The 24,446-nt window shown below is 35.2% G+C and overlaps 1 protein-coding gene across 1 annotated transcript in view; it reads left to right on the forward strand.

The window, feature by feature from the left end:
- COL24A1 (collagen type XXIV alpha 1 chain) overlaps positions 1 to 24,446 on the forward strand; it is a 412,921-nt gene that overhangs the window by 71,046 nt on the left and 317,429 nt on the right. Inside the window, exons 9-11 of the mRNA XM_082408071.1 lie at positions 3,950 to 4,003; positions 7,119 to 7,172; positions 20,773 to 20,817. Of these exons, the coding sequence (XP_082264197.1) occupies positions 3,950 to 4,003; positions 7,119 to 7,172; positions 20,773 to 20,817 (153 nt within the window). The remainder of the gene's footprint in view (positions 1 to 3,949; positions 4,004 to 7,118; positions 7,173 to 20,772; positions 20,818 to 24,446) is intronic.

Genomic DNA, 24,446 nt, shown 5'->3' on the forward strand with positions numbered 1-24,446 from the left:
TTTCTGGTTCTAGAATATGAGATGATCAATTAACTTAAGCATATTTGTGTGGCAATAAGAGATTTGACGTATATCTCTTTACATATGTTGCCAAGATGTACAAAGCTTATGAATAAGAAAAAGGTCTGTCTTTACATCTGATTTTTATTGCTTAATTGATTACTTTCTCCCACTCTTTCAATTTTCTTAAAGTGGAAGATGAAATGTCATATTAGATGATGATGTCAAGAAAGCTGAAAGATAATTATATTAAGGAAGTTGGTATATAATAGAAAATTCAGATAGGACCAAAAAATAAGAGTTTTTAGTGTGAGAATTCTAAGTAAAAACATTGGCCGTAAAAAAGTTTTATTATAGTCACATTTCTCAAGGGCTATCATTTCTTAAGTTCCTTTTAAATTTGTTGTAAATATTGCCTCAAATCAATTAGTTAGGCTTTATAATAGGTTAAAATATATAAAAATCAATAAGATCTTAATTTAACAGATGTTGTGATATGAGAAAGAAAATTGACCTGATTTACCAGTACTTTTCTAGGCAGTCTTAACCAATTCAGTTAACTTTTCTGGACCTTATTGCTTCTTTCTCTATAAAAGGATTTGCTCTATAAAGGGATAAGCTCTTATCTCTCATAAATTCTAAATAGATTATCTTTTTTTTAGATGAAGAGTTGAGTTCTTAAATATTAAGATATCACTAAAGCCATTTGTCAGGTCCCGTAATTTTGTAACCAGTGATCTAAAATTGTATTAGTGGTAGAAGTGGTGATAGCTATGGAAGGGAAGAGATCAGACTGGAAAACAACCTTTTCCTTAAACATTTTTTTTTTGTTGCTTGGATATAGGACTCTGCCAATGAAGACTCATTTCTAATTTGTAAAATGAAAAGACTTACTGGGGAACATGAAGGACTTTTTGTCTTTCTTCTTTCATCATTCAGTTTGAGAGCTATTTCAGGAGTATCCCTCCCATACCATTCCCCACCTCTAACTTTGAACTGTAAGCTTAACGTTTTATTTCACCGAGAAACTAGAAGCAGTCAGATGAGAATTAGCTCTCATTTTTTTTCCCCATTACCAAGGCTAGTGACCTAATATCTGTACCCATATATTCTACCTTTGAAATTGTTGTACCAGATTAATTGTTCCCTCTGAAATGTCTCTGCTTGGACCCTGGATCCCCATCTTCTATGGCATACTCAAGAGAAATATGCATTTCTCCCAACTTATGCTCAATTTCTCCCTTTTTTCCTAGATCATTCCCATCAACAAAATAACTTGCTATATTAGTTTCCATCTTGACATAAAATTTTAAAAGCCTAAGCCCTCTCTTAGAACTCACATCTTCTTTCTCCTGAGATGTGGTGTACTCCTCTTATTTCTCTACTTGCCTTGCTAATCAAAGCTCCTGTCTTACCACCCATGACCTTTATGTGTTCTTCTTAACCACTCCACTGATACGACACCTATCAAGGTCACCAACCACCTCCATCTCTCCCAGGAGCCTCTCCTCACATGACTCATTTTTTCAGCAGTAGTGGACACACACAGTTGGCCATGGCTTCGTTCTGAAAATGTCTTCTCTACACTTGGAGGCTCCACAATCACCTTGTTTGCCTTTCAACTTACATGCTGTGTCACCTCATTCTCTCTTGCTGTCTTTCCTCCTCCAATTTCTAAATATTAGAACATATTTAGTGAACCATCCTCCTTCCTCTTCTTTTCTCTATATTTACACTTTTTCTCAGTAGTCTCATCCTTTGCCATGGTTTCAGATACAATTTATATTCTGGTGACTTTTGATATCCAGCCTCAGCATCCAACAGCACACACAATATCTCCACTTAAAAATCTAAGAGACACCTTGCTTTTAACATGTCTGAGAGAGAACTACAGCTGTCATACAGTCCTACTGTTCTCCCCAATCTTTTCCATCTTTGTTGTTTTCCCATTGTACGTGGACTTGATGGCAGTCTGTCTCTCTCACTTCTCATCCTGGAAATTCTGTCGGCTCTGCCTTCAATATGTATTCTGAGTTTGGAACCCCCATAATGTCTTTTCAACACTACAGCCAGTGGTATCTTGTTAAAAGTGAAGACAGATCTGAGTAAAAGCCAAACCACAAGTAAGGCCCTATAATTCTTTTTGTGTTCTGGCAGCTTTTGTCTCTCTGAAGTGCACGCCTGCTTCTCTCCACTTAGCACCTGTTACATCGGGCAACCTGCTGTTTCTCAGACAAACCTCAGGCCCTTTGCACTTACTCTTTTCTCTGCTGGGGATGCTCTTAGTGATCTCCCTTCAGATATATTTACAACTTCCTCCCTTACCTCGAAATTTCAATTCTCTGGTCAGATCACCTTCTCAGGGATGGTTCCTCCCAGTGCACCCAAGAAAAGAGCCCTCTGCGTCCTGGCTGGTCACAGTTCCCTTCCCCAGCTGCTGCTTTCTTCCTGACACTTATCTATACAAGAAATTGTATTTTTAAAAATTTCCATTTATTCTTTTTTTTTTTTCCTTTCACACTGGAATGTTAGCCTAAAGAGGACAGATAACTTACCTGTTTTGTTCATCCCTATGTGTTCAGGAAGTTGTTCAATAAATATCTGTGGAATGAAAGAAAAAAAAAAAAGAAAGTATCCCTGAATATGTGAAGGAAGACATGATTGTTTCCCTACTTCCCATAGGGTGAAAATAACATTTAGAAATGGAAAATTATTATTAGCTAAGAATGGTAATGAAGTCAGAATTTGAATGATAAAGAATCTCAATTCTGTGTTTTATGAAGCATGAAATAGAAAAGGAGATACTTTGCTAGTATGCATAATAAGAAAGAAAGAGTACTTTACTATTGTACCAAAAAATTTTGGTTGAAACCTAATGTCATATTTCTCTTGATATATAAAAGATAAAGATTCCCAAAGTATGAAAAATATCTATTTTTATAACAGAATAAAAAGAATTTTGGCAGTTAGAGGGTTTTGTATTTTTGTTTTATTATAAAAGTAATGCATGTACATTGCAAGATTTTGGAAAATATTTAAACTTGGAATGATGTTTTAAAATTTTGAGAATTATTATAAGCAGTTTTCTTTTACTAAAAATAACTAGTTTTCCCATACTAAAATAGGAATTATAACTCAATATGTCACAAAAATAGAAAAGTTAATAGAGCCTTTATGTAGTTCCCTTGAAGAAGGATGTTGCATTTGTTCTCTACGTCTGTGTCTCTATTTCTGCTTTGCAAATAAGGTCATCTATACCATTTTTCTAGATTCCACATATATGCGTTAATATACGATATTTGCTTTTCTTTTTCTGACTTACTTCACTCTGTATGACACTCTCTAGGTCCATCCACGTCTCTACAAATGTATGGATGTGGATGGATATGAAGGGGGAAAGGGGTGGGGTAGGAGGAATTGGGAGATTGGGATTGACACATATGCACTATTGATACTATGTATAAAACAGACAACTGAGGGGAACATACTGTATAGCACAGGGAACTCTACTTAATGCACTGTGATGTCTTAAATGGGAGGGAAATCCAAAAGGGAGGGGGTATGTGTATATGTATGGCTGATTCATTTTGCTGTGCAGTAGAAGCTAACACAACATTGTAAAGCAACTATACTTCAATAAAAATTAAATAAAAAAGTAAAAATGACAAGAGTTACCTATAAAAAAAAAGATGTTTCAATCGTAGTATAACTTCATTGATTAGAAAAATCAGGTATGTCTGGGGAATTTCTAGGGATCTAATCAACATTTAAAATTAAGGATAAGTGAAATATACACTAAAAAGGTAAATAATACTTGTACATCTCAATTTCAAATACGTAATTTTATTCAATACCATATAATGTGTGTAGCGTCTGGCAATGCATACAACCAAAGAAGTATGATATATGTAATTTATGTTTCATCAAGTGTTTTATAACTTTTATTTAGGGCCCCAAAGGAGATCCAGGTTTTTCCCCAAGTCATGCAGTTTCTGGAGAAAAGGTAATTATTCGTCCATGAAATAAAATCATGGTGATATATTTCAAGCTTTTAATCATTTTTATCTTTTTTAAATGTAGATTTTACTTGATTTCAGACAGAATATATAGATAACTATTGGATTTTAATGAAAGAAGAAATATTTGAAGAATCAAGTAAACAGTATTATCAGCCCAACTTTTCACTTTAAATCATACCATTAATTTTTTTGAGTGTCTACTTTGTCATGCCCTTGTGCTACCTGTGAACTAGGAACAGATGGGGCAAAAAATTAGAACAAGATACTTTTGGTCCTAACCTCAAAAATGTTGCTGTTAGTATGGATGCCATTGTAAATTCTAATGCCATTTTACACCTTTATTCCTAGAATAGTTCTACATACTTATCTTGTTTAAGTCCCACAGTAACAGTGAGGGAGGTGGTCATCATTATCTTTTTTCCAGTTGAGAAAACAAGATTCATAGAATTTAAGTGGATAGCAAGTAGATGAATTAATGATGTATCTAAGTTTTCTGACTTTCAGTACAGTATGCTTTTTATTTTATCATAATGTGCTCAAATACACATACGCATTTAGATAAAAAGAAACTAATGTTTCAAAGTAAAGATAGCAGCGAAAATCTTTATTAAGAGGAAGATATTGTTTTCCAGTGAGGATGAATACAAGTCAAGTATTTAGGTATATATCTGGGAAGCTTTATTTAGACATGCACTTGATGAATGTGATACAATTATAGGATGTTTTTGTTTATGTAGTGTAAATTCACAAACTTTTAAAATCCCTGAATAATTTTTGTGGTTACTGGGTTGAAATCTTATCCTTTAATTGGTTTACAGAAACTCTTGTAAACGTAAGAAAAATTACATCACATTAATAGATATTATACTAGCAATTAAATCCTCAAATTTAATCTAGAACTGTAAGAATTTCATTTCTGTGATGGAACTGAGTTCACTGAATCTAAATAATTTAGAAAAGGAATGGAAGTTTATTATTAGAAACAGTATTTTCATTGGTCCCTTAATTATTACAAGGAAAAAAATTCTGCAATCTGAGAAACATAAATGCCATCTTTAAAAATCTCTAAATATAAAACATTTGATTTCTTACTTAAAATTTAGAAATTAGGCATCCACTCTCTTTTGGTGACTGCTTTAAATAAACTCCCCAAATTACGCATTCAGATTTTATCAGATGCTTATTTTTATCTTCCCTTGTGGCTTCTCTGTACAAAATATAGTGTGGTTCAGTATGTGTACAGTATCTGTATAAAATATAGGGTGATTCAGCCTGCGAGTTGTGACTTGGAAGTATGTCAGTGGGTTTGTTTTTTTTTTTTTAACTTTTTGAGTTACTCATATACTAACTGTGGTCAATACTATATAGGAGAAATATGGTAAGATATAGGATTTAATAGAATGTTTTCATTGAGCTTTAAGTGAAATCCAACTTTCAAAATGAGATATTTTTAAAATGGTAACATTTAAAAACAATTTCTCAGAAATTATATTTACATACAATTAGGTTCAATTATACTGAGGAGGCAGGATATTTATACACATATAATATAAATACAAATAAATAAAATACAAACATTAAATTGGTGTGAGTATTGGGAAACAATTGAATTTTATTTTTAAACATTTAGCTATTTTTACAATAAATATATAGTCAATGATGAAACAATAAAAGCAACGCAGATTCTAGTCCTTCTGCATGTAATATCCAGTAAGGAACATCTCTCATAGAGCACACCTAAGTGTTTAATTTCTTGTGGGACCTCAATGGCAAAAAAGATAACTTTTAAATAGTGGTAATTTTTCCTTTCCCACAAGACGAGTGTGATATTATTATTCCCATTTTTCAGATGGAGAAACTTTGAAGGGAAATCAAGTGATCTACCCTTGATTAGAGCTAGTAGGAGATGAGCCTCCAGTCTCCTGTTTCCTAGTGCAGTTTTCTTTTCCTTCTATCAGAGAAATAAGTGTAAAAATATATATATATATGTATAAACCCATCATCCCATAACAAATGGAAGCCATCCTAATAAAACACTGAGCAAAAAAACATTAAAATATTAAACATATGGAAAAGCACTTTGTAATTAATCAGAAACATCCTTTCCCTTCTGATTGTTTCATTTGATGACATATTAAAGTAGATAATACATTGAAAATTAAATAGTGCCTAAACAGTCATTAACGAGTTTATTTAGGGTTATTAACTAAGTACTTTTTTTTTCTTTCAAAGAACATACTTTTTTCACGCACAATAACTTTGTCACAGCAGGAAGAGGGAAGGGAACAGAGGCGAAGAAGAAGTGTACCACGAGTAAACTGGTTTAAGATTATAGCCCCATTCCACTTTGACATGTTTCATCCTTGTCAGTTCACACAGCCTCCTCTATGTCGTTGGCCATTCTACCCACCACAGACACTCCTTCCCCCTCACTGGTATAATTTCTCCTTCCTACCCTGCTCGCAGGCTTTCATCACATTTGGGGGAAGGGGTTGGGGTGTGGGGACAGAAGGCCCTAATTTGCGAAGTTGGGTCTGTGAAGTCAAACACACGGTCCTCTCAATAAACTTTCACTGCAGCCCCAGAAACGGAAGTGCCCCTTTCCCTGGTGCATGACGAGAGCCCAGTTCTGCCTCCCACCCCCCAGCCCTGCCTTGAGGTTCCACGTGGGTGTCCCATCGGGCTACAGGTCCTCACCTAGAAGGGCAGGCCTGAGCTGTCCACAGCTGCCTCACAAAGCACTGGTAGAATTTTTAAGTAGATTCCTTTACATTTTTAAAGCACGGTAGACTTTGGGAAAGATGAGAATTTGGGAAGTAAGGACATTCCTAGAGAAAAGGACATCAGAGAAAAAGAAGCAAGACCTTAGAGGTGGGGGAAGTACTGTCCAGGTAATCAGCACTAGAAGAGATAAGGGCTAGGAGCCTCAGAAAAGGTCTCGAACAGTCCCAGAAGCGAGGTGGACCTTGAGCCAGATAGAGGAGATCAGAAATGAATGCAGTAAGATCTGGACGTCCAAAGTGAAATCCTGCAGCAAGGAAATCATAATTTTCAATTCTCTTTCATAATATTAAACCTCTGTTTGTGTTTTGTTCTTAGGGTGATCAAGGTCTTTCTGGATTAATGGGGCCCCCTGGTATGCAAGGTGTTAAGGTAAGATGTAGTTTTACTTTGATGTATTTGGGTGCCATGTGGATCTCGGAGCTCTTCAGCTCCTAAGATCTCATTCTGAAGTTGAGCCCAAAGTCAATGTTTTAAATTCCTTTCCTCAGCAATAGGAATTAGGGTGCTGTTCTTTTTTTTTTTTTTTTTTAGGGTGCTGTTCTAATCCAGGAAAGTGGTGCCCACCAAAGACAGGGTCTTAAGAAAAATAAAAGAAAACCCTTCAGATAATGATGGGGACAAAATTCACATGTAGGAGTAAGTCACTGATAGAATTTTGGAGTTCTCTTTTTTTATTACATTAGGGCAATAACTTACTTCTAAAACTTTGAAGTCACATTGTAACTTTTATATATCCAAAGTGAGGTACACTTGGGTGTAGGTAAAATACTTGGCTTTTTTTTAAAGAGTTTCTAATTTTATTAGGAAATAATAAGCTCTGCCATGATATATACATGAATGTGAGGCCTGAAGCGTAAATAGAGTAGAAGTGAGGGTTGGGGATAGGTAGTAAAAAATAGTAGTCATATGCATGTGAGTTGGCTTTTTCTCGGGTAAAAAGGAATAGTAACACAGCCTCCATAATTATTTCATAAAATATGCTGTGCAGTTTCCTGAATTAACACAAGTGTAAATTCTTCTCAATATATTCAGCTTGTCTTTTTCTCAAACACTGAGTTGTTGATTTTCTACAGGGGATGAAGAAGATACAAAATTTCTGTCTAAGGTATTAAAGGCCCCAAAATATTGGAGGGCAGTATTTGACTTGATATGGGCGCCTAAATACACTTAATAATGAGCTATGTTGGTGTCTTATTGTGTCATATTCTTTTCCTCTTGGAAGATTCAGATTGGAGATGGTATTCTGGCTCTGGTTAATTTGTTCAAATTCCATCTGCCATTTTCTAGGTCCCGTCGACCTTGGGCAGGTTGCTTAACCTAAGCTTTAGTTCCCTCATGTGTAAAATGTGACGATAATACTACCCACTTCATGGGGAGCTGTTGGGAACATGGAATGGAATAATCCATGCAATACAGTGTCAGAAAAATAGCAAGCCGTTAATAACTGTTAACCATCAGCTATTTATCTGGTTTTGGAAAGGATCCTGACCTTGTTTGCTTCCCTTCATAATCCCTTCTACAGGGCACAATTGTAAATTGATTAAAAAGGTTTTGATCTCATGGAGTATTTTTCCTCCCATGACCATACCACACCATTGTTCTTATGGCATTTAGACTAGTCTTCATCCTAGATAGTTCTTAGAATCTGACAGCTCCTTTGAGGTTGTTGGTTGCTTCCATGAAACTGCAGAGTGATCGTTTGTACCAGAATTGGTCTTGACATACAGTCATGAATCTGTCTGATTAATGCTACTTAGTATACCTCTGACTGCTAAGTGTACCTCTGAGGAAACTGTACTGATGAATAGCATCAAACAAAGAAAATCTCATAATATGAAAATTACCTTAATAAATTGTATTTGATATTAAATATACAGTTATTGCATCCTGAAGAATGCCACTGTGTATGAGAGAAAAACAAACTAATCATTACTTTCCAAGGTTAATAATGCCCATGGTTCATGAAATTAGCGTTCCAGAAAGGGAAAAATTATTGATAAATAAAGCTTGAGTCGTGATTGTGTAGAGGAGTATATAAAGAAATACTATAGAGAGAATTTTAAAAGACTGATTTTAACTATTAGAGCAGATTATCATTTTTAACTTTGAAGTTTTACTTACTTAAAGCGGAAGATATTATCTTCCAAGGACTTACGCACACATTATATGAGCCTTGGCCCATTGGTATTTCAAAATATACAGACCAAAAATAATATATTCTCAATAAGTCTAGTAAAGTGAAATAGCATTAAGGTAAACAAACTGGGTCATGGATACATATCTTTCACAGACTTCTTTTCTCTTACACAGTTTTTTAAACTTTTAAAATCTGGCTTGTATTGTTAACTAGTAGAAACAGACACTGTAGAAGTCAGGGATCTTGCTATGTTATCAATTAGCAACTATAGCTGAATTTTCTCTAGAGAAGGTTTAGTCGAAAGTATTTAGAAACCAAATTACTTTCTGATAAATGAAGCATCCATGCATGGTTCACTATGCTTTGATAGTAGTTCAAAACAGTGTTGAAATATTTGAGATGATTTTGTAGTTTTTCTGAGAATGCTTTCCCTCTTTTCAGAGTTTGTCTAATAATGGAAACTGTATATAGACTTTTTAAAAACAAGTATTGCAGGAAAGTATTGCAGACATAGGGGCTCAATCTAAACCTAAACTAATTCTCCACATAGCAGGCTTGGAACAAGTTTCCATCACACTATCTACATGCATGTCTTACTTTAATATGAATGTGCAGTAGAAGTACTCTCACAGTGAGCTTGGTAGACTCTTTCTGTTCCTGTGGTTTATATGAAAGGCAGAAGGACCAGACTGATTATTTATGGAATTTACTAATTTTGGTTCATTTTTTGAACCACCTAGGTCATTCTCAGTTACTTCCTGCAAACAGGATCCATTCTAGGAGTACCTAGAATAAAAGTTCATATTAGTTATAACCTAGGGACTCCTATTCCTTCATCCTTTCAGTTCTACCCCTAAAATGCTACATGAATTCTTAAGGTCAAGACAAGGACTTAAGTTATTCATTCTGTAAGTGATAAATCTAAGATAAGCCCAGAGAGGTTAAGAGAATCGCTCAGGGTCACTCAGAGTTACAGCAGGATCAAGAGATACTACTTGCTGATACTGAATCCACTGTGCTTTTAACAGTCTGTGCTTATTATAAAAGATGAATAAGGTACTTGGGATTTGATTAATATGAAGTTTATTACATATTTTATCTATCAAACTATTTTTGAATTATTATTATAACTATTACAGTAAATATTAACAGCTCCTTTCTTATGTGCAATATTATAGTCTATCTGCTGAACCCTGTATCTTTTTAATCTTAAAAACAACCCATTGAGACAGATAGTATGTTCAGTGTGTCATAAATAAGTTAATTGAGGTATAAAATGGTTAAGTCATTTACCCAAGGCCACATGACTAATAATTGACAGTTAGGACTCAAATCCAGGCATCTTTGACATGACTGTGCTCTTAATAACTTCAAATACTGTTTCCCCATATATTAGTTCATTATGCCAATATTTGTTATATGTGAGTTTGATTACTTCTGACTACCTCAAGCATGAATGCAAGAGGAAGTAAAATTTTGTTTTTTCCTGAAAGCCAAGGGAACAAATATAGTTTTGGATGACAGGTAATAATGACATCATTATTCCTTTTCTCTGGAAGTATCTGGAAATATTACAATTCTTTAAGTAATCTTTGAAGTGGCTGCAAGAAAGTTGTGTGTGTAGAAATACTGACAACTCATGGAAACTTGAGATAAATAAACAGAAGATTAATATAAAATGTTCTGAAAACTAGAAGTAATATTGAGATAGAAATAACAAAGCAAGTAAATCAGCAGCAGTATTTTTATTCACTCTTCAGTAGAGTTTTTGGTTTGCTTCTGCCTTTTATCCCTTTTATCTCTCACCCCTTGACTTTTTTTTTAAAGATTAATAAATTTACTTTATTAAAAATAAGGCTTCCCCCCCCCCCCCCACAACAAGGTACAACACAAATAGTGAAAATACAAACCACAGACTGGGAGAAAATATTTGTAACCCATGTAACTAACAAAGAACTAGCATCCAGAACATGTAAAGAATGCACAGAAATCAATAACCCAACAGAAAAATGGGCAGCTCCCAAAACAGCAAATCCATTGGTCACTTAATATGTGAAAAGATTTTTAACCATACTAGGAATAAGGGAAATGAAATTAAAACAATGAGGTATCATTTCACAATTGTGAAATTGGCAAATATTTAAAGTCTGAAAATACCTACTTTTGGCCAGATGAGATACAACAGGAATTCTCACTTACTGCTGATGGAACTAGAACAACCACTTTGGAGCACGATTTGGCATGTCTAGGAAAGGTGAAGATGCACACTGCCTAACACTTAGTAATTCTGCTCATATGAATATATCTTAGAGAAACTGTCTAACACACATACACAATAAGAAATTTTAAAATGTTACTTGCAGCATTGTTTATGAAAACAAAACACTAGAAACCCCAATATATTTAAATTTTAAAAGGATATATTTTGATAGATTCATAAAATGTAACACTATGCAGCAGCTAAAATGAACAAACTAAATCTACCTATTTATGGCAACATGTATAAATCTCAAAAATATAACATTGACAAAAGAAATAGCCTCAAAGCATTTGTATAGTGTAATATATATAAAGTTCAAAAACATGCAAAAATATAACATTATCAAAACAACTTACAGAAATTTATGCTTTACTGAACAGTGAAACATTGTATTTATATAAATGTATAAAATCATGCATATTAAAAATAAGATAGTGCTTCTCTCTGAAGAGGGACAGTTAAGAATGAAATCAGGGGGTTTCATAAGGAAAGGCCCTTGAATTTTTTCTTTAAAAAAAATCTGAAATCAATATTCACACCTTGACTTGTTTTTAAAAACCAATATTACCACTTTAACAAGCTGTGTATTTCCCCAGACTGACTGGTTACATTCCCTCAATTTAGTTAGCCGCCTTAATATAACTCTTATTTACCTAGGAACTGAAATATGTTTTCACTTCCCACTAAATGTTTAAATTTGTGCCAAAAATCAGATAAGTTAGATCCAGAGTGCATGCTGGGTTGCTTGGAACACAAGAGTCATAACTCTGAGCTTGGACTCTAGATGAATTTTTAAATTGGTTTTTAAATATAGCTGATCAGTTGCTACATTACTATTGGAAGTCTGCTCTTTAAAATTGTAAGAACATTAGCAGCGATTTCAATTGGAGAAATTTTTCTGGGGTCAAGAGGATAAGCCAGATGGGAGCAGTTAAGCACATCTTAGCATGAAGGTATAACTCAGAACAATTGTGAAATATGAGGCACACATTTTAAAACAGACTGTTATGAATAATGTATGGCAGTATTTTTCTGAATGTCAAAAAATTCAACTACTATACTTTTAGTAATAATTATAAATCAGTGTGAATTCTTATTCTAGTTTGATGGAATTATTTCAGTTAAAAAAATCTTTCCATTACATAGGAGGTACACAGTTAACATCTTTATAAAGTTGGAAGGGAAAGAAGAGCTAAAAAAATCAAGTGGAATGCGTTATGATTTATCAGTCACTCAAAACCTATACAGCTTTTCATAATCTATTTCAAGCAAGGACAGTACTAAGGAAGTACAGCAATGCTGAATGTTGATGAGAACAACAATAAAAATAAAATCCGTGCCTGGAGAAAGAAATAAGGGGAATTCTTATGTTCCACAGTTAACGCTATAGATCATCTTCTCACCTGCCCAATATTCCTGTAAAAGTCTGCAGAGCTACATTTTCCTTTGCTTGGTTCGCAGTTCAGGCTTAGTACTGAAAGTCTAACATAAAAGCTGCTGCTTAGGGCCTGTGCTGTCACCACTGTGACCATCTACTCTGCACTCTGCCATTTCCACTAATGGAAGGGGAGCTAAGAACAAGGCAACACGTACTGAACTCCCTCACAGGCAAGCCAGTGACCACCCAAGTGGTGTACTCTGTGGGACTTGGAAGACGTTCCTTCATCCAAAGATATTTTCCTCTTGTGATTGACATCCTAACATTAACGATAAATTCATTTGGCTGAAAGTATTTCAGTTCCCAGAAGGTTTTAAAAAAAAATGTCTGTGTCCTCAGAAAAAGGTGTTATCGGTCATTTAGCACCCTTTTGAGAATTAGTTTGTCATACTGTTTTTCTCCACTAGAACTAGTTGAGAAGGACTACAGCGGGAGTTGATGGGGCCAAGGTGAAAACCGAGTACTAATTAATGTAGGTTAATGTGTCAATATTGCGAGGAGCTTGGGACAGAGGTGGGCAGGATTCTGTTGTGGGCGTGAGGGAAGTATGTTCCAAGAAGGGGAGGTGGGTAGAATAGAGAGGTCTGTGTGCTATTCATTCTCTAATTTAATTCTCTTCAATCTCTCCAGTTACCAGGAATCATTCTTCTATTTAATTGTTTGAAAACAATTAAACTCCCTATTCTTAAAACTTCAGGAACTTTATTGCCTTACCTCAAGTAGTACTTACATGTTCATGGTTGTTGATTTTTTTTTATCTCATTCTGAATTCTTGCTTAAGGCTTCTTTTTGGATCAGCTATGGGTGTCTTACCACTATTTCTGTAGTCTGCCATAGGTTTCCCTGGTTATTTTGGCCAAAACATGGCTACAAACCTTTGTATTCCTCAAGGCGTTGCTGACATACGAGTCCTGTAGTGTTTGACAGATTTTATTAGATATTTGGAATCACCTGATCTGTAAAGGAATGCTATTATTACGTTACAGAAAAGGACAATTTAATACTGGCTTTCAGATAACAGTGCAGTAGCAGTGGGCTAAAGGGAAATATATGAGTGATTTAGGAGTCCTTCAGTGCAAGGTCTATATTTTTTCACTGTGGTATTTCAGCCCAGTGAATGGTACATAGCAAGCACATGTTATTAGTCAGTGAACGAACATTGCTGCTCGGAAGTTTTATTGACTGTGCCCTTTCACCTGGTGTTAGTGGTTATTTTCCTCCTCAAGGGCTGCTTCTCAAGTCAGTGACCCTTCTCACCTGTCTTATTTTGCCTCGGTCCTCTGGCTCCGAACACCCTTCATCCCACTTAGGTAGGGTGAGTAGAACTAGTTAACCTGCTACTCATGTCTCAGCGATGTTGCCTTTCACATGATCATGTGTAAGGTTAGCCCACCTTTGCCTCAGCTTCCTGAGACTAGACAGAAGCAAAAGATACAAGGAAGTTGCTTCAAACAAAAGAGCAGTTTTGAGATAAAATTTGTCACTAACTCTGGAATGCTGCAGTTGTTTTAATCACATCCTTTTGTCCTACAGTTCATTCAGGAAACCAGTATTGGTAAACAAGGTATAGTTCCTGCCTTCAAGTAGCCTACTGTCTAAAAAAGGAAATAGATACTAAAGTAAATCACAAAAGTATATTATGCTATAACAAATGCAATGATTAAGATGTGAAAATTTTTATAGCAACGGCTGAGGGATCCCTAAACTTCTTGGCACTGGAGGTGGGGGAGTTTTTAGAGAACAGGGAAAGAGGCAACATTTGAGCTGCATCTTGAGGATGCAAGTTATCCTAATGATACTGTAGTTAGTAGACATGTATGCTGTTTACACACAGGTGATGACATAAACCAAGGCTTGGAGGCAAGAGCAGTTCCTTGTTTTGGGGTTATGGAGTATTAGGCAGGAGGTGTCAGGAGATAAAGTTTGAGGGACATTCAGGGGTCAAATTATAAAGGACTTGTATGCCATGGTAAAGCATTTATCATATGGTAGAGAGCTACTGAAGGATTTTAAGAAGGAGAGTGCCAGAGGCAAATCATTTAGTCGCCAGAATTTCTTTGGCATTTTTGTGGATTCTAGAGACAAATGCTCCTACCTTTCGGAAACCTAAAGTTTATGTAAGGAGGCCCAAGATAGAAAAGCAGAGTGGTAATAGAGAAGTTGTCTTATGCCATAGGGGATACTTTCTCATATGTAGGAAAAATCTTTATCTCAGTGAATATAAGTCCTTCGCATTTAGTGGGGGAAAGAACTGTTAAAAGAAGAAAACCATTTATATATGAAGTTGACAACATAGAGATTATATCATCGAGAATCTTTCTCAATACATATATACAAGCATTCCTCACTTTGCATGGTTCCAATATACACAAATATCACTTAACACGGTTTAATTAAATAACACCAGTCTCCCAGCAACATGGTTCAAATTAATCCCACTGTGATTAGCTGTGTAAAGTATAAGCTTTGCTACTGTCTCTTCAGCTTACAAGTCACTACAGAAATAGTAAATAGTAAATTAAGATCAGTGATCGGTCACATCATTTCATTCAGAATCTGTTGGTGATTGTACACGACACATCTGTTAGTTCATGCACAGACAGCAGAGTGTGTAGCTGTCTTGCTTCCTTCTCTCTGATAAACTCATGTGGCATTTTACACAAATGGATAATCAAAAAAAGTAACTGGTCAACAAAGATGGAAAGTACAATGAAATAAAGAAATAGTGGTAACACAGAAATTGAAATTAGAATCAGATATAAATGGAGTTATAGAAGAAATAGCTGATCCTGGGGCACTGCTGCCATTTGAGAGGCTCTACTTATGCAGACAGAGGAACTTGGTAAAGGCGAACTTGTTTTTATTTATTTTTTTTTAAGGCAAATTTTTTGACATAAGAGGAAAGGGTTGTGATGAATAGGATAGACATGTCCCAGAGGAGGTTACAACAGCAAAAAAACTTCACGTTAGAAGAACTCTTGGAGCTATTTCATGACATTGAAAGTGCAAAGGATGAAATGTTGGGAGCTGACCCACACTTAGAAAGGAGTATGACAGTTTGCCAAAACATAGAATATATGCTTGCTCTGTATGGTTATTTATACAAGAAAAGCACTATTCAAACTACTCTTCATAAATTTTTTCTAAGAAATGGAACTTTAATTTCTCACTGTTTCTAATGTTTTAAATTACACTGTACTAAGTTAATATTTAACATATTTTTTATTTCCCTATACAAAGGTAACTGACAGTGAGACTTTTAAACATTTTGACAAAAATTTTTAAAGGTCACAGAACAATTGCAGTTTTTCCCATTATTAAGATTGCTTGGCATGGTTTCAGCTTATATGGTCAGTTTCATGGTCCTCTAGTACCGTGCAAAGCAGGGATGGCCCTGTATGTAAATGGTACCACTGTTTTCCTTATGGATAAACATTTTATTTATGTATCCAAATTTTAATTACTTGGGGGTAGTTCAAGTATATATTTGAAGTTTCTTTCTTTTCCATCCCTTAATATTTCTGATTTTGATTCAATTGTATCTTCTTTTTTTGGTCCTGTGTGGTCACCTGTTGATAACATATTTGTTAGGGTTTAAATTGTTGCTAAAATAAGTATTAAAATTAAAATCTCTATATTAAAATTAGATTCTAAAACCCTTTTATTACTGGAATTCTTGGCAAGGCAAATTTACATCACAACAAAAATTGAAACAACCCTGTAACTCATTATAATGAGTTTTTAATCTGTTCTAAAACAGAACTTGTAAATTTTTCTATTGGCATTCCTTAAGAAATGTGTGTTTACATCAGTTTCAGTATATTTATCAGAGAAAAATCATACATTGTTAGTTACTCGGCCTTTTTTGTTATTATTCCTATGTGAGTATAGGAAGAACAATGACTCAAATAGTATTTTCAAAAGACTACAATATAAACAAACTTTTAAAAGTAACGTGTCGGGGAGACTTCCCTGGCGGTCCAGTGGTTAAGACTCCGTGCTTCGAATTCAGGGGGCGTGGGTTTGATCCCTGGTGGGGGAACTAAGATTCCACATGCTGCGCGGCGCGGCCAAAAAATTTTTAAAAAATTAAAAATAAAGTGTCACGTCCTTAGATTGGAGCTATGCCAAAGCTTGAATGTAGGCATTCTTCCCAGGAACTTATTCCCTTTGTTTTTTAAAATATTACAGACTAGTATTTAAGTAGAAAACAAATGAGACCTGTAGTCACAAATTAGGGAATACATGGAGGCTTTTATACAATAGTGGTGCTAATGCCAGTATATTACAGTAAAATATTATTACATTGAAAAATAACAGAAGATATTTTTTCTCCCACTTATTACCTTTCATTTCAATATTAAGAGAATTGAGATATCATATTGAATACTTAGAATCTATTTTCCCCCAAGTAACCCTCAAATTCCTCTAAGTCTTTACATCAATTCATTTATTCATCCAAATCTTTCCATCAATTAATTAACAAGCACTTACTATGTTCTAGACACTGGGGATACCACATTGAATAAAATAGTTCAGGAGCTTAAGTTTAAACTCTTTAAGGGGCATATAATCTCTAACTCTGCCCTCAAATCTAATTTATAATCATCTTTCTCCTAGACTCTCATAATAGCCTCCTACCTGACCCATTCTCTTTCCATTCTGCTCATCCCAGAGTCCCCATCTTTGTTTCAGGTCATATGCCCATGGGAGCCTGAATCTGTTTTTTCTCTGATACGTACATCAGTGATACATCAGTGTTACTTGAATTCTTCCAATGCCTCAAAGCCTGAATTGACTCTTATAAATGCCTTTGTTTTTCATTCAATGAAAGGTGAAAAAAAAAGTAGTGACTTTCTTAACAGATTCAACTAGTTACAGAATGCTGGCAATTAAAAGGAGATTTAGCAGTAGTTTAATTCATTGCTGTCATTTTACAGATGAAGACTTTGAAACTCATGATATAGCTATTTAGTGGCAAAACTGGATCTAGAGCTCAGTGTGCTTGGTCTTTTCATTATTATTAGTAGTAAACCAAACCAAACCAAAAACATTTTGTTTCACTTCAGCTCTTTTGATTGCAAAGAATGGAGACTTAGGCTATCCCAGGGAAGAGAGAATTATTTCAGTCCTCTCTACAGCATTAAGGGAAATCAGGGACCCATGGAATCTAAAAATGGTACTGTAATATGAGTTAGCCTCGCGGGGGCGGGCACTGATTCAAAGCAGCTCTGAGTATGTAGCAACATTAGTTTGTGGATCTTTTACTGTACTTTTCTATTAGCACTGCTACTCATCTCCTCTCTCTGAATCTGCCCTTTTGTGTTATCTGGCTTTTCCTCTGACAAAAAACTTTCTTTCCCAGCATAGTTCCTGCTTACTGTAAATTTTTTACTCATACGTTGGCTTTCTTCTCTTCCTCTTATCCTTTCTTGGTCAGTCTTTCTAGCTTCAGCTAAGTACCTGAATCAGTACTCCCTCCCTCCCTCCCTCCCTCCCTTCCTTCCTTCCTTCCTTCCTTCCTGTTGAACTTAATTTAAAAAAGAATTTGATTGGCCCAGCTTCACCCTGTTTAGGCAAAACTCTCCATTCCAAGCGGCCTCTGGCTACTGGCCAGACTTCATATTGGCTTCCCTTAGATTGAATGCCATCTCCTGGGGCTGAGGTGGAGTAGGAGGGAGCTCATGACTTTTTGGTGCTGCCTTTATATTAGAGTCTGTGGATGAGGAAGAATCTCTTCAGAGGGAGTTGTACATTCAGAGGATATTATGATCAACATAGCATGTCTAGTTCACTGTTATAAACTGCTTCAGGGAAAGTAAGCTAAAGAAGTTGTAGCACCACTGCATTCTGTTTCACCAGGGCTGGGGAGGGAAGAAACTCTGGTCAGAGAAACAGATAAGTGGCCAAAGAAAGGGAAGCATGTAGCTAGCTAGACTCAGCAGTACACAGAAATAAAAACAAGTAAGTAAATATATAAGCACAGTTTTTAATAAAAAAGAAAAGGAACTAGGCCCATGGCAGAGAGTTTCTCTACCTGTGTACCTCTCGCCCTGGCTCCTCATTTCTCATCTTCCTGACACTCTCTTAGGAACGCCATCCTTCTAGAGCTGCTGCCTCATCCAGGGGAGCCACCACCACTATGTTAGTGCTGAGGACATTTCTTATTTCCCATTATTAAAAGCTCTGTGGATATTTTACTTGTAGAATCTTGTGTAACATTTGGACAACTGAGAACAATGTATGTCTTCTATTTTGTAATTAGGCTGGTCTTTAGCTATCTTAAAAAATGTACAAACTCAGTGAAATTGTGGGTATATAAGATGCTGGTGGTAAATGTGTAACTTTAATAATACCATGATTTATGATATATAATCCCTTTTGTTGATTTGTCTTGGTTGTCTAAAATTAATGTTTGAACATTTGGTGAGAATGAGGACAGCCTGCATTTGAGTCTGAGACAAATATAGGCATATGAAGTAAATAGAAGGGCAGGTTGCTCAATTCTTGATAAATCTAACTGTCAAATTGACATGATTCCACCTTACTACCTACATGACTTTGGTCATATCATTTAATTTCTCAGTGCTCAGTTTTCTCATCTGTAAAAATGAAGAAGATACCTACTTCATAGGATTGCCATAGAATTAGGTGAGGTATTTGGAAGTGGCTGGTGCAATGTCTGGTACTTAGTGGCTCAGTGAAATTTCTTTGTGCCTTCGTTCCTTTTCCCCCCTCTTTTTTCCCCCTTCTTTCTCATGGCCACTTCTCTGATCTCTAATAGCCTAATCATGAAAGAACAGAGCTCCCAGAGGACAGGGCATTTCCTCTGCCCTCTTGCTTTTTCCTTCTGTTACTCCCTTGTTACAAATATGCTTACATATACAGATAACACAAACATTTTTGTCTCCAACTTGCATTACTGGTCTTCTCTCTGGTTCCCAAGAGACCTCTCTACTTAAACATTTACTTTTGTTTTAAGTTTATCACCTCAAAACCTGCTTAAATCATTTCCTTATTTTTCAAATAGGTACCTCTTCTAATTTCCCCATTGTCCCAAGAGTATCATTTCCTTCTCTAATTCATTAATCCAAGTTCATAAACCCTCTGTGATTAATCCTGAATGACTCTTTTTACTCTGTTACTCTATATCTTAAAACTCCGAAAACTTATCTTCAGTTTGCAGTACATTAATTTGAAGTTTCTGATATTTGTAAACTAACTATAATTTATTTCAGGTTTTTGAGGTTTGCTTAAAATCCTAAAAGGTTCTTTTAAAAAGGAACTTTTTCTTGTTCTTTTATATACACCAAAATCTAGTAAACAGCAGGTTGATTTCCTGATTGTTGATTAGAGCTGTACAAATATGCTCTGAAGTGTCCTTTATTTCTTTCTTCCTGTCCTTTCTTTTAGCTTCCTTTCTTTCACTCATAGAATATCTTTCTAGAGGATAAAAGTTATTATCTCTTTTATATCTTTGGGTGTTAATGATAGACATTAAGATTTGATTTTGGTTCTTATTTGGAAAATTTTTTGTTACTAATTTCTTTTTTTTATTGAGGTACAATTGATATATAACATTTGTTACTGATTTCTTAGACAGCTTTATAAAACCCTTTTGATGGACCTGTGAGCAGCCTCTTTTTATTCACTCATTCATAGAATGTTATGACAATGTTTTAGATTAGAGAAACTGCCTGGAAACTGCCTGAAACTGCCAGTTTTTCAATAATTACAAACAGATTATGCCTGAGGGCATTCTGTTTCAGCATTAATGAACTAAAACCAACTTTTAAAAAGCTTCAGAAAAACTTAGCAGATCCATTGCTAGATACCAGCCTTTTATAAAAGATGCTGTTTTTTAAAATTCAATACTATGTAACCATTTTAGTTGATAACAAATCATTCAAATAACACTCCAAATTAATTAAGAATTACTAATATGGATTTATTATTTAATAAAAATTAAATTTTTATTAAATTTAAAAGATTACATTTAATAAGAAATAGATTAGTAAGAATTACATTTGTATTAATGGGAAAACCAAAAGTTGGGGTGAAAGACAACTGTGGTTAGTTATTTGGCTCAAATGGGTTTACTTTTCATAGTATGTCTTCACCTTTACCCTTGCAGGGTCTCAAAGGACATCCAGGGCTCCCAGGACTCCGAGGTGAACAAGTAAGTATTCTTCCTTTATAAGACTTGCATCTTCTCCAGTGAAAAAGACACATGGTAGGGAACTCCACTGAGAGATTATTTTCCCCCATGTAACTCTTTCAATTTTTCTTAATGCTTTTTACTCTGTTTAGTATAGGAAAAACTTCTAATTTATTATCTATTAAATCTTGTGGGTTTTTTTTCATATCTTAGACTGACTTTCACGATCTGCCTAACATGCTCCAGAACAGCAGTCTTAAACTTCCGTTGTTCATAAACCACTGTGAGAATCTCATAAATGCTGTGTATCCTGTCCCCGGATTATCCATGCATGCATGTGCACACACGCATATGCACACACACATATGCACTGATTTTTCTGTACGCTTCAGGGGCTTTCCTGTTCTCCGAAGTCTATCCACAGCTGTTAGTTCCCTACCCTTGCATGAAGGAATGCAAATAAATTTTAATAACAATCCAAACTAGAATGGGACATCTGCTGTTTGTTGTCTATTCTACACATACACACATATGTAAAAGTCAAAATAGTTTGGGAACTATTTAGTTTTTGATCATGTTATTCCTTCTCTCTCCCACCATAAAATAATGTATCATTATGTCATAGGAAGAAATAAAGTCATATCTCTTGTTTTCAATACAATATATACTAGGCCAGTATGAATAAATCAGTGAAAAGGGTAGGAGATTAGGTACTAACTAAGGTGACAAATCGTTATTGGAGATTTAGCAAAGAGCCTCAGGAAGCCCTAAAGGGAGCTCCAGAAAGAAAAGTGATGGATTATCCCTGAGGGAAAGATAAATGAAGAAATAAAGCCAGTTTTCTCTTTTATTCATTGTAAGAGGGACAATACACTCTACTCAGTCCCTGAGGCACAATTTTTCAAGATTGCTAATTACTAGACATGGCAAGCGATATATGTATCTGTAGCAAGTAAAATCTCAGTTTCCTGAAGATCAAATGAGTGCTGAAAAGCATTTGAGCATTTATGGGAAAAAAAAATCAGAAGGGCAGGAGGGATTAGTTCCTGGGGAGGAAAAATAAATCCCTAGAATACTGCTTTGGCAGAAATTCTGTGTAGATTTCAATGAAGAAAACCTGACACATCACAAGTAAGTGAAAAATTGACCATTTGTCAGTACTGACCAGTTTACTCGCAACTGTTCTATAACCTAATTTTGTTAGTATACATGTCATTGTTCTGCGGGTGGTATGCTTTTGAGAAGAGTCTGAAATCAGTTTTAAAGGTTGGAAAATGTATTATTGGAATCAGTTCTTTCTATTTTATTTATTTCCAGAAGAAAAAAGACAAAATTGGTGATAACTGTGAGGGACAACTAAAGTCATTTTGCATTTTAACTGTGTAAACACTGTGGACATTAAGAGGAGCGTAACTAATTAGCTAGGAGACATTCCCTTCTGGAAAATTTGTAAATATCTCTAAACTGGCCAGCAAACACTTAGGAAAGTAATTATACCATCTGGGCAAGCTCTAGTAATAAGAGCTGTCATTTACGGAGTCTTTATTAGTTGCCAAACTGTACTACTGTTAACTGGAACTTCAAGTAGTATAATTATTTATTTAATATTTCCATATGTTCACTCATTTAATACTCTACAACACTAAGAATTATTGCAGTTACACCTGCTTTTAAATATATTTTTACACATTGTTCTCTTCTCTCTACACAATAATCCTGTGACCTAGATATTATTATTGTATTTTACTAATGAAAAAAACTAAGAGATAGGGAGGACCCATGCTGGCAGTGCTGGGACTCAGTGAAGTCTGACTGACTCAGAGCACGTGCTTTAATTCTTAGAGTGAGAAGTGGGATTGGGGCAGGTTTATTATTCCTGATTTTTCCAGGGGTAGAGATATAACTTTGTGTCCGAATTCCTCCATTCGATCTACAGATTTAAGTGAGCCATTTTTTAAATGCAGAGTGAATTGAGGTATAGTGTTTGTTTTGAGTTTCTTTTGAGCTCTGGTTGTCCAAGTGATTTTAGGGTGTGGTTGGCTTAGAATATGTTTGTGCCACATAAGACTGCTGAAAGCTTACTCGTTGACTTTGTTTACTGCTATTCCAGTAGAGCAGGATTTAGTCATCCAGTGGTGTCCTTTTGTGTATTTCTCTGTGCAGCTGGAATGTGTTATATCTCTACATGTTGTCTTAACATCCTCTATGAAAATCCGTTCAAAATCAGATTTCATTTATGTCTTATAACAGATTGCTTTTTAATTGAGGTCAGTTAACCTAAGTTGGCTAGGAAACTAATGAAAGGGATGGTGATTGGCATTAGCCAGAACGTACAGAGTAAAAACAGCCTTTTAAATTTATTTCAGTCTTTTCTATTGGCATACCCAAGTATAAGGTTTTGTGGATGTCTGGATATAGGCCTGTGTGTTTTAGAATTGGATGGGGAACAAAGGAAGCAGTTGTAAATAGACTGAAGCAAGTCTCATAATTAGAGGGCTTTCCTTAGAGTACTACTTTAAGTTACTTGCACTTCAAACCTATACTAGGGAGGCAGCCTTGAATGGTGGTCTCTGGAGTTAGACTTGCTGATTTAAATTCTGGCTTTCTACTTACTAGCTGAGTGACTTCCCACTGGTGACAAACACTTCATGTCTTATTTTTCGCATCTGTAAAATAGGGATAATGGTATCTACCTTATAGGGTTTGAGCAGATTAAATAAGATAATACATATAAAATTCTTGAAATAGTGCCTGGTACATGATAGGTGCTCAATAAATGCTGTTATAGGAATAAAATATGTATTATATATAATATTAATAAGGTAATATCTAGTACATAAATATGGTTTCTGAAATTTATAGGGTATAATCTCTCTACATGTAGAAGAAAATTTTTTGTACTTCTCAGAAGGCAACTGTTTATTCACATTCTGTTAAGTTCATTGCCATATATATGTATAGATGTCTGTATGTATATGTATATATGTATGTACGTGTACACATGTATATATATGTGTGTTTGTGCATACACACACGTGACAACTTTTGTCAGATTGTCTGGGTTCACATCTAGGCTCTGCTACTTACTCACTGTGCCATCTTGGGCAGGTTTCGTAACTTCTCTGTATCTTAGTTTCTTCAAATGTAAAATGGAGAAAATAGTATCTATCTCATAGATGTAAAGTAGACGTAAAGTGCATGGCATAGGATTGGCACTTAAAAAAGTGCTAAGTAAATGGTAATTGTTGGAACAAGGGAAGGAAGTGGGAGACAACAGGGAGAAATGAGAGAAAACAAAACTGAGAGGTGGATTCTGAGAAAAGTGGAGAGAAGGACAAATTAGGAGCCTACAAGTCTAATGGAATGGGAGGGCAAAAACTTTCCACTGTGATGCTCCATTTGCCTTTTTCTTGGTCTGTTTTTTCTCTAGATTTTCCAAATTTTAGGAATTTCTAACTATTTCTATCGTTAAACCGGAGGTAACACTCTTCTGTATACTTCAGATCAGAGGGGCAAAAGAGCTAGTGTCTTTTATGATCTCTTTTCCAAACAACAAACAGGAAATGAATTTTACATAATAAAGAATCTATGAAATTTATCACTGCTGTCACCATTTGTGGTTAAGTAAAGACAGCTCAACACATATTCTT

This window comes from Balaenoptera borealis (assembly GCF_965194805.1).
Source record: "Balaenoptera borealis genome assembly, chromosome: 1".
In the NCBI taxonomy this organism is placed as follows: domain Eukaryota; kingdom Metazoa; phylum Chordata; class Mammalia; order Artiodactyla; family Balaenopteridae; genus Balaenoptera; species Balaenoptera borealis.